Raw genomic sequence first — 12,078 nt, 5'->3', positions numbered from 1 at the left:
CCTCTGAGAAGTATATGCTGAACAGGAGGTGTCCTAGGACTGAGCCCTGGAGAACACTACTTGTAACCGGTTTAGAGTCAGACCTAGCTCCCACAACTCTTACCATGTGGCTTCTGTCCATGAGCCAGTTGGCAACCCATCTTGTGACGTAGGGGTTTATGTTCAGGCTGGTGAGCTTGTCTATAATACCTGAGTGGGGAATGGTGTCGAAGGCCTTTGCAAGGTCTAGGTAGGCTGTGTGGACCACTTTTCCCTCGTCTATAGCCTTGGTAACTGCCTCAAAGGAGTCCACCAGGTTTAGGAGGCATGATATGCCCTTAACAAAGCCAAACTGGGTAGGGTCCAGTGTTTGGAGGTTCCCAATGTCTCTGTTAATGAGATCCCATGATGATGCACTCCATAGCTTTGCAGACCAAGCTAGTCAGGCTTTTAGGGCGATAGTTCCCAGGGTCTGTTGTGGCTCCACCTTTGTGAAGTGGAATAACTGTTGCTGTGCGCCACTCTGTGGGCACATAGCCTGTGGAGAGGCTGAGTTTAAACAGTGTGTTTAGCTGAGGTGTTAGTTCATCTTTGAGCTCATGTAGGACGCAGCCTGGGACACTGTCTGGTCCCATTGATGCTGTGCTTCTGGCTTTGCAGAGGGCTGTTTTAATCTGAGTGTCTGTGATTTCAGGAGCACTACATTCTTCTGGTATAGTTATTGGCCCTTTTGGGGGTGAGAGTGGGGTGAAGTTTGCACTGAACCTGTCTGCCAGGATTTTGGCTATATCGGTCAGTTCAGTGTATTCTGTGTCATTCTGCACCAAGTCCAAGCAGATCTGAGAATTGCTACTTAGATTCTTGACATAGCTAAAGAATGCCTTGTGGTTATCTTTTGAGTCCATGGCAATTTTTCTTTCAAAGCTAGCCTTGGATGATTTTATGAAGGAACGTAGTTTCTTGCCGATACTGATCAGGGATGTCTTCCCTTCTTGGGATTTTACTCTTTTCTGTACTAGTTTCCTCCTTCTATTGTATAACTTGTTTATGGTAGGGGTCCACCAGATTGGTCTCCTTTACTTGGAGGAGTGAGTCTTGATTTTGTTTGGGATAGTATGATCCATGCATTCTTGCAGGTGCCCATAGAGTGCATTAGTAAAGGATTTTGCAGCTTGGATAGCGTTATCCTTTAGCATGGAGGCTTTGAAACTTCCCACCTCGGTCTTAAGTAACGCGAAGTTTGCTTTTGAAACGTTTTTCATGATGGTGGTGGTGGAATGTGGATATCCAGAGTGATTAGTTTATGGTCAGATCTAACCAACGAGGGGTTGACGTCAGGTGTGGAACACCGGTCGCCCATGTTGGTGATAACCAGGTCCAATATGTTGTCACCTCCTGTGGGGGTGTTGACCAGTTGATCCAGGGAGTTTGAGTTTATAAATTCTAGGAAATGTTGGGCAAGGGAGTTTGTACTTGAGTAGTTCTCCCAGTTAATGTTTGGGTAACTGAAATCACCCAATATCAGGGTGTTTGGTAGGACCTTTATGTTTCCAGGAATGCGGAGTGGGGGTCCTGGGACATGGTGGGTGATCTGTAGCAAGCTATAATTTGAATAGCAGTTTTGTCCATTGTTAGTTGCACGTGGATGACCTCTGAAGCATCGTGATGTGCCACTAACCTGGAGGTGTGGGTATACTTGATGAATATGGATACTCCCCCACCTTTTGTATTTTGGTCCAGGTGTTGTGGCCGAAATGTATGGTATGAGTTGTAGCCTGGTAGTGCTGGGGTGCTCTCTGGAGCTTTAAACCAGGTTTCTGTTACTGCACATATATCAATTGTCTCCATACTGAGGAGTGCCTTGAGTGCGTGCAGTTTGAGATTTAGACTTCTGGCACTGAGTAGCATTACCCTCAGTTTTTTGTTACTTGCGCTATTGACAGTGGTGGGTTTGTCTTTTGAGCCTTGCCTAAAAAAGACACTATGGGGGGTGGCAAGAGCCTTGGCCAGTATTTGAAAGCCGAAGGGTGACAGGTGCAAGCCATCTCTAGCGAAGCAGCATGGCTTGTCGAGCATGTCATCCCAGGCTGACAGACACTGGATCCCCTTTGAATGACACCAGAAGCTTAGCCAATTATTGAAATTGATAATTTTTTCTCTATAATGTGGTATCATTCTTGGTGAGGGCAGGATGCTACTCAGGGTCAGGGTCATACCGGCCTGGGCTACATGATCAGAGAGCTCCTCCATGTCTCTTTTCATGTAGTCTAGGGAGGGACGGCTCAAGTCATTCACACCAACATGGACAATAACAGAGTCATATTTGTACTTGTTCTGGAGTGACCTGAGTGTTTGTGTTATGTGGCGGATCCTGGCACCCGAAAGGCAGCTAACAGTAACTTTCTCCTTGTTCAGCCTAGTGAGTGGGACGTCAGTGTGCCTGACTATAGAGTCACCTAGTACTAGTGTGTTGGGAATGTTATTTTGCCTTAAGAGCTGTGATTGCATGGCACACTGGTTTTGTGAAGTATGTGTTTCATGGTTTGTGTTGGGGGGGGGTGGAGCTTGCTTGGATGTCTGCTTTGGAGGTCTCTGTTGCTTTTGCAGATTTTTATTTAGAGCCTCCGAGTATGTTTTCGTGTATTTATGTGTGTTTTTTGCCGGTGCTGGTTTCATAGGTCTATGTGAGACTGGTGGTGTGATGCAAGTAATTCCCTTCTCCTCCTGACTGCCTGGTCCAGTCTTGGGTTCAGAGAGCTTAGTCTCCAGTTTGGATGTATAATTGCATCTCTTGCATGTATTAGTGTTTGGTGGAAGGAGGAGAGGGGCTTTTCTGTGTACATGAGGCAATTGTAACATTGCCTCAAAATGCCCAGATTCACCAGTTGGACCGGAGAGTACACCTGAAACTGCCCTTTGGACATGCCTGGATAGGTACAGTGAACTGTTTTCCTGACTGACTGGTAAGGTCGAATAAAGAGCCATGTCCTTCTCTACGGTATGGGGGGGGGTCTAGTGCTAAGGTTTATTAGTGCTTGCTATGAATTTTGAGCAAGTGCCGGGATGAGAAGTGAATGGTTTGAGTGCTTAAGTTGAAAGTTTGTCTAGTTCCAAGGGAAAAATTGAAGAGTAGACTTTGTGGAGCCGGGAACAGTTATACCCTAGCTAACCAGCGCTGCCCGGCATGCAAAACCGCGCAAATGCAGGTTTTATAGCAGAGAAATGAAAGAGATGGAAATTAGCCCAAAATGGCCAATAAACTACTAATTTCTGGGCTGAAACCACTCCTGCAAGGACAAATAGGCTGCTCAAAGCTCCCTCTCTCACAGTGAATAGAGAAACTTCCTTCTATCCAAGTAAGGTATGGGCAAACACAGAAACTTGTAACACAGCCCTGAATTCAGCACTAACCTGAAAACTGGACTATGCTAGCTTAGAAAGGCGGGAAAACAAGTAGATGTTTTTGTTTTTTTTCAGAAAATACAGCAGATACAATAAAAAAAAAACACTTTAAATGCACAGAAATGGTTATCACACTTGAGGGTGTAGCCTACAACAGTTAAACAGGTAATTTAAACACAAAAACGACTTTGTTAAAGTGCAGGCAGTAAAATAAGTACAATATGTAGCTGAAATAAGCTTTTTAAATCATAGAAACTCTAGAAAATCTGCGTTTTAGGCGGAATTAGCTAAAGGCAGCAAGAAAATGCAGAAAAATGATACTTGATCACTCCAAATCTCTCTTTTTGTCTCTCTGCTGCTGTAGAACTCTGCAGGGCACCAGGCAGGAGCTTGCTGAGCTGTATACTAGCCCAAAAACCTCGCAAATGCAGGTTTTATAGCAGGGAAATGAAAGAGAGAAATTAGCCCAAAATGGCCAATAAACTACTAATTTCTGGGCTGAAACCACTCCTCCAGGGACAGATAGGCTGCTCAAAGCTCCGTCTCTCACAGTGAACAGAGAAACTTCCTTCTATCCAAGTAAGGTGTGGGCAAACACAGAAACTTTTAACAAAGCCCTGAATTCAGCACTAACCTGAAAACTGGACTATACTAGCTTAGAAAGGCGGGAAAATAAGTTTTTTTTTTCGTTTTTTTTTTCCAGAAAATAAAGCAGATACAATAAAAAAAAACACTAAATGCACAGAAATTGCTATCACACGAGTGTGTAGCCTACAACAGTTAAACAGGTAATCTAAACATAAAAACGACTTTGTTAAAGTGCAGGCAGTAAAATAAGTACAATATGAAGCTGAAACAAGCATTTTAAATAACAGAAAATCTAGAAAATCTGTGTTTAGGTGGAATTAGCTAAATGCAGCAAGAAAATGCAGAAAAATGATATTTAATAACTCCAAGGTTTCTCTTTTGTCTCTCTGCTGCTGTAGAACTCTGCAGGGCACCAGGCAGGAGGTCTTAACTTGTCTTCTGATTAGCTTGACTTGCAGTCAAGTGTGGAAAGGTTGCAAAGGGAGTTCAGTGTGTCACATTAGTTAAAAAGTTTCCTTTTTGAAGAATATATATTCAGTGTGCTTTTTGTACAGTGATAACAGCTCAGGAACTAGTTTTGATGAGGGGGTTGTGAAGGGAGAGTTGTGAGTTCAGGTACTGCTGCTGCATGTGCTGGTGACTGTCGTCACATTTTACTGCATGGATTCTGGGTAAGTTTTTTTTTTCTGATGAATATTGGTAATACATAATTCTTATGTAAATATATACTTTCTTTGTAAAAATGTTACATGTATATTGCTTTGTGCATGCTTTCTACTTTGTATCTTTAACCTGGTGTATCTCAAATGTCTGTAATTCTTTGACTTAAGATATTTTATATACTGTAAATTGTTTGTAACTGGAGCTTTTCTCCTCGGGTCTCCATTGAAACTGAGCCACAAGCCCAGTTGGACCAACCCGGTTAACAAATGTCAATAAATAAAAATAAATACATAAAGGTTATTATGGTCCATGGACTGACTCTGTCTTGTAAACCCTATAAATCTGGCCTTTGTATTCTGATAAAGTGTTTTGTATCATTCTATTTCCATGTCTATATAAATAATGTCTTCTCAGGGCAGGAGCTCAAATGGTTTCATCTCAGATCAGTCCACTGCCACAGTTAGCAAAATAAATAAATACTGTTTAATTAAAACTTGACTATAATATAATTTATTTCATTAAAATTATGAGAAAGCACACTTAGTTGAAAAGTGCATCTGCATATTTCTCATTCACTCATTTCCAGTTACTCGCTTTATCCAATCCAAGGTCACATGGAAACTGGAATCTACCCAAAGCAAAAGGAAGAGGCACTAATCCCTTATTGGACACCAATTTACTGCACGATACAAAGATGCATGTGCATGCAGACACACACACAGACACACACACACACAAGGGTTGTAACCTGGAGAACTGACTATTTGATTACAGCATGTGTTTGGGATGTGAGGGAAAAGCAGATCATCAGGCAAAATCCCACATCCATGTAAACTCCGTAAAAAAAAAGGGGGGTGGGGGTCATCTGAGAAATAATGAACAGGAGAAACGGGAACGGTCAGGAAGCAATGCCAGCCACTATAACCTCACTAACATGCTGTTTTATTGTCTGGTAATTTGAATAATGCTGATCACTTTGCTATCCATCTTCAGTGAGCTGCTTTGTCGTCTTGCCAATTATTTTAAATCAAATTATGTATCAACAATTCATGCTAGAGAAAACTGGACATTCACGTTTGGAAGTCCAGTTGCACCTTTAGCATATTATGGCTGGAACAAATGTTAGCTGTGAACTTTTCCTTTAGGAAAATCAATTTTACATAATGAGACAGTCAAGCTTTTGTTAAAAAAACATATGCAAGCCTTCTTAAATACTGGTAGCATGGGCTAAGGAGAAGTAAAAAAAAAAAAAAAAAAAAAAAAAAGATTTGCAGTCAACTATTTACATTTTTGCAAAGCATTAACATACTTCAGAGAATATGTCGTACACTGCACAACAATGCTACTTCTAAACCACAGACATGTCTTCTTAAACAATGAATAACATTACCTTTTCATGAATAAGATGGAGAGTTTCTTCTAGTTCCCGTCCTAGTCTGTCTGCTTCTCGTAGGGTCTGACTGAGTCTCTGTTGGGTCTCCATTAAATCTAACTGACTAGCCTGTATCTGCTCCCGAGCCAGCCGAAGTTGCTGCCTTTGTTCTAACTCCTTCTGGCGCTGCTCTGCTATCATCATTTCCTGTTCTTTTACAATCTGAAAATAAACATTCCATAAAGAGAATGTAGCTTTTAAAGGTTCACTAGAAATTTCAGTCATGGAAATAATGATTCAAGATGTACTCAGTGGTCAGAGTTAAAGCCGTTGCATTCAATATAACACTCCATTTACTTCATTAGTACTTAGGTGTGGTGCCCTTGATCTACCTAGGAATGTATGTGGCCTTAGGGTGTAGCGCATTACAGAGCTTTATGTCACCACTTCAGGGCTACTGCAATGCCATGGCTTAAGATTAGCCATAGTATAAATGGGTAGGGCACAGATAGTACAGTTGTGTAAGTAAAAGGACCATAACAGTAGATGTCAGAATGATCACTGCTGCTATAGCTTTAGCTATATGGGCTATATCCTGCCAAAAATATAACAGCCAGCCAGCTTCCAAAGCTTCAAGCACCTTCCATCTTCCCAAACTGTCAGGCAACTCAAGCTGAGCTGACTAAAAGACAGGTTTAGAACTCAAGCCATACAGAACTTTCCTGACAACAGAGAGAGAATGATGCTGAACCCTGAAAGGACAATGCTAGGAAGAACAACCAACCAACCAAAAAAAAAAAAAAAAAAACAATAACCATACCCTAGCATAAACAACACACTAGAAAACAAGGAGCATGGAGAGAGGGTGAAACTGCTGCAGCAGTGATTTTTCGAACATCTGCTGTCATAATAAGTTTACTTATACAGCTGTACTATGTTCATCATACTGATCGATTCTGCTATATGGGAAGATAACCCCGGCTTACTACATTTGTGAGGTGTACGGAGAGGAGTCCAGGAGACCCTGGAAAATGGTCCTTGCAAAATCAAATCTAGACCTAGAGAAGGTATCTAGCTTATAGTGCTTTGTAAAAATATATATAAAGGGCCAAGTTGCCGTTTCTAGAATACTTCTAGAATCCAACCCTTTCCAAAAAGCCACAGATGAAGACAAGATCCTGGTAGAGTGGGGCCTTGACCCTGCCTGGAATAGTTTTGCTGTGGTGAGTATAACAAAGGTAATAGCCATTGACAACCATTCGGAAATAGTTTTGACACAGGCTGTCCTTTCTTTTTACCTTCATAAGAAATAAACAACTGACTCCCAAAGATCTGTAAAATTTAGTTCTGTCAAGACAGTACCTGATGTGTCTCTGGACATCCAAGGCATGGAATATAATTTCTCCCTCATTTTTGGGTTAAGGGAAGAAAATTGGGAGATGGATAGCTCAACCTAAAATATCTTAAGTATAAACAGGGGATTAGTTCTGGAAAATGAGATATGGTGGCCTAGATGAGACAGCATGAAGTTCTGAAACACTTCTAGCTGAATTAATGGCACTTTTGGCTGCAGTTTCAAATGGGGTATAAGCTAGTTTTTCGAGAACAAAATTCAAGTCACAAGGAGGGACCAGGTCTTTTTAAGTTGGTTTGGAAAGGTAGACTCCTTTTAAAAAGGCTTTTCATGTACATTGAGAAGACAAATAAGAATGGTTAATTTTTTGATAAGCAGAAATGGCAGCAAGGTGTACTTTGACGGTACAGAAATGTGAAACCTGTTCAAATATGTTAGCTATAATTGAGTATGGCAGCAGCAGGTTGATACTTCTTAACCTCAGAGTAGGAAATAAACAGTTGTTCAGTTTTTCTGAAGGCTTTGTTCCATCAAGGTAGTACCTCAGCTGAAAATCCAAAGAAAGGAAGAGCATGTGACCAGGCAGCTCAAAAAGACCAACTCAAAACCACAGCAAAAAGCTCACACTGTCCTCACACAAGAGGGCTGTAAAATATTGTGATTGTAGACACACAACTACCACATATAGCAGCACAGAGAAAAGATTTAATTCAAAACCAGTAACATTAACAGGTTAAGCGCTTCCAAGTTCCATCCTCATAAACAGTACAACTTCATCAAACTCAAAGGTAGCCCAATTAATTGTTTATGTAATTACACATCCAATCATGTGATGTCTGAAAATCTATCACAACCAAACAATTATCATAAAAAATTCATTATGCAGCCAAGTTAGAGAGAGAATAAAATGATAATCGTTAAAAAACACCATATGGCACAAACTGCAAATCAATCTAACAGCATTGCAGACATCAAAACTAAAAAAGCATCTGAAACATGCAATATTAAAACATTATAAAATATACTTTTTAAATATGTGGAACTTAACTTGCATCATGTTAAAAAACAAATACAAATAATCTGTGACTTATCTAAGTTTTAAAACTGGTGCAAAAGACAACTATTCATTAAGTCCATGAAAAAAAACAGAAACATTTAGTTTAAGCTACCACATTAAATCTTTATATTCAATCAATGTTTCCCACTGGCTCCCCTGTTCATTTACAGATACCACTTCAAGAATACCAAAACTGAACTTCTTAAAATTAGCACAATTTAATGCTTGTTTAAAACTGAGTTGTTAATATATTTCAAAATATCATAATTATGTTTGTATATTCTTTTGTGGAGGGGTCTCTCTGTCTTGCCATTGTAAAAACATGGGCAGCTTGAACATGCTACCCCTTATGAGGCACAATTCCCATTATCTAAAAACACTCTCAGACTCAGACATATGAGGAGAGTATTTATCAAATGATGCCAAAGTAAGGGGAATGATATCTCTTAGAGCAAAAATGGAACTATAAGAATAACTTTGGCTCGAATCAACTTCGCTTATTATATGAATTTAATGGGTCTATATTACAACGTCGAACTCACAGGAGTCCGAACGCTGCAATATCAAACCCAAATGTTCAAAATACGAAAATAGCGAAGCCAAGGCACACCGACTTTTTTCCCAGGAGAAAAAAAAATCGGTGGACCATTTTTGTGGCTTTGCTATTTCCTCCACTGTGGTGCGATCTCGGAGTTGGTATATTTAAGTAGGGGGGTACAGCCCTCTCATGGTGAGGGATGTGGGGGCGAAGCCCTCCCCACATTAGTTTAAGTTTAAAGTGTACATGTTTTTTTTTTTGTTTTTTTTGTACCGGAACACAATTTCTTTCCCTGGGGGAAAAAAAATTGCTGTTCTGTGTTTTCATAATCCTTGAGTTTTGAACTTCATGGTTCGATATTGCATCGTTCGAACTCCTGTGAGTTCGACAATGTAATATAGACCCGAATTTAATTACTAGTGCCAAGGGTGGAAGGGGTAAAGAAAGAACCAAAACACTTCTTGGAGTCTGACAGTAAGGAAGGATGAGGGAAAAGAAGTTGCTGCATTTGGTGTTGGAAGCTGAATTACAGAGGTCAGAGCAAGGTTCCCCTAACATCATCTTGTTTATCACTGAGAAGCCAGTCATGAGGCATTAAGTAGGTATCTGCTCAATTTTCTGTGAAGGAGTTGAATTGCCCCAATATTTGTTATTAGCAAGTGTAGTGAGATGACAGCCCATTGCCATACTCTTGTTGCTTCTCAATAGAACAGGTAGGATTTGGTTGCTTGTTGATATACAAAACGACAACAATGTTTTTGAGCAGATGGCTATTGCACCTTGGAGTAAGATGTTCTAGAATGCCTGTAATGCTGAGACAGCCACCCTCATTTCTAATATGTTAATGTACAAATGGGACCCTTACTGGTTTGACATACCCTGAATTGTCTGCCTCAGAATGTCCCTTCCTCACCCCAATGCAGAAGCATCCGCAGTAACTGTGGTTGTCGTGTTGGAAGGGGGGAGGTTTGTCTGTTAGTAAGTTTGATGGCTGAAGCCACCAAAGGAGATGTTTTTGCAACAGATGAATACTGATGCATTACGGTGAATATGATCTCTAATCTGAGACCACTGGATTTTGAGAGTCCATTGAAGTATTCTCATAAAGAATCTTGGCAGAGATAACATTTGCACCAACGCTTTCATTAGATCTAATCATTTCAAAATTATGGATCCTGTGAGTTTGGGCTGGCTGAATGAAGATCTAATGTTGCACTGTATTGATTTTATCCTATATGTAGAAAGGGTTTTCATGGTTGTGATGCTCAGGTGGCATCATATGAAGATTTTAACTATTGTACTGGCTCTAAATTGGATTTTTCTAGATTTATGAACACTTTCCAGGACAGGCATAGTTGGAACAAGGTTTCCCTTGCTCTGATTAGGGACTACTGTTCAGGTCACAGCTACGAGTCAGTCTATGCTGTTAGAGAAAGAGTTTGATTCTCCAGCAGTAAGAGATGAACTCTGATGACAGTCATGCATTTTCTAACATCCTGAGGACTGTGGTGAGTCTGTAGGGCAAGGCTCACAATTTTAAATGTGTGGCACCCAGCTCCTTGACAGTTTGGTCATTTTTGTGTATGAGCAAATATCTTGACAGTTCAAAGAGCATCATCCACTCTCCCTCCTGATGACAAGGAAGGTTTGACTGCACCTTGAACATCCAGAAAGTGGTTTTCTTTATGAACTGGTTTAAGTAACTGAGATCCAGTATCAGCTTGAGATACTTTGTCTTCTTGGGGTTCTGGTCTGTTTGGGACCTCCTGAATTGATCTTTTCTATTAAAGATTCACTACATCTTGCAATTTCACTTTTTTGACAGCGTCAGACATCTGGGAAACAGGACTGCATGGTTAGTGTCTAGGAAAAGCATATTAAAAATAACCTCTGAATATAATTTTCCAGACCCAGCTGCCATGAGTTAAGGCCACTATTTTTGAAGGTACAAGGAAATTTGACTCCCGACTGCTTCCCAAAGGTGAATGGCTGGGGCAGCCCTTTAGGGATTCTGTTGCCTGTTCCAGCCATGGGAGAACTTACCACATCCACTATGGGTTCTGTTTCTTCACTGGTTGTATGGATGCTGTTGTGAATTTCAAAATCAAGGACACTCTGCTCCCTTCTGATTCCATGTGAAGGACCTTTGTGAGCCGAAAACCCTACTACTCACCCTACTCCAACATCAGTAAGCGTTTAGCCCTCCTGTTCTCTCTCTAGCAGTCAGCTGGGTCTAAATCTGAAAAAAGTGGACACATCAAAGAAACACTGTCAAAAGCCTGCTTGAACTGGTCTGCAAATCCTGACAATCAGAATCTGACTTTTTGCCTCATTACTATGACTGACTCACCTGTTCTTGCTACTGCATCTGTGGCATTATGCAGCAAAGTACAGTTGCCCAAGTACCTGTAACAGTAGATGTTCGAATTTCACACTGCCTTAATGGCACATGGGTGCTGTACCTGCATAGACCCACACTTGCAGAATTCCAAAGCTCAGAATTCCCTCTTCTGACAACTTGTGATGGGATTAGCTAAACCCATCCCATCAAGGGAAGACTTGCTCCTTTCACAGAAAGGGAGTTATTCAGGCTTTTATTACTAAGTAGGAAGAATCAAGAAGGACCAGAAGCAAGATTTGCCTGAAACCAAACAATTCTCAGCCAAAAAACACCAACACAAATAACCAAAGCAAACCATATATTATATATATATGTATACATTTGAGCGAAAGTTCATTTGATCGAAAACCAGTATTCAAGGAATGAACCTGGGATTTGTCCCCATCTCCAATGTCGTGCGACCATGGAGTTGGTATATATAGATGGGGGGGCAAAGCCCCCCACCTAGTTTCCTTTGAAAGAAGAAATTAACAAAACATGTACAGATTTTAAACGAAAAATAGGTGGGGGGCTTCACCCCCCCCCCCCCCATCTATATATACCAACTCCAGGGTCGCACGACATTGGGGAGGGGGACAAATCCCAGGTTCATGCCTTGAATACTGTTTTTTGATCAAATGAACTTTCGACCAAATGGGTTTCAGTCAAATGGTCTTTCGATTAAATGAAGTAGACCCATATATATATATATATATATATATATATATATATATATAAATATAAA

General features: G+C 40.7%; 1 protein-coding gene across 1 annotated transcript in view; it reads right to left on the bottom strand.

Annotated features, from left to right (window-relative positions):
- CCDC18 (coiled-coil domain containing 18) overlaps positions 1–12,078 on the bottom strand; it is a 2,776,331-nt gene that overhangs the window by 585,481 nt on the left and 2,178,772 nt on the right. The window contains exon 18 of the mRNA XM_044086821.1: positions 6,023–6,226. Within this exon, the coding sequence (XP_043942756.1) occupies positions 6,023–6,226 (204 nt within the window). The remainder of the gene's footprint in view (positions 1–6,022; positions 6,227–12,078) is intronic.

The sequence above is a fragment of the Protopterus annectens genome, chromosome 10.part0, assembly GCF_019279795.1.
Source record: "Protopterus annectens isolate FY-2018-M chromosome 10.part0, PAN1.0, whole genome shotgun sequence".
Taxonomy (NCBI): domain Eukaryota; kingdom Metazoa; phylum Chordata; order Ceratodontiformes; family Protopteridae; genus Protopterus; species Protopterus annectens.
Note: the sequence above shows the minus strand (reverse complement) of the source record. Positions and strands in the feature narration are given on the sequence as shown.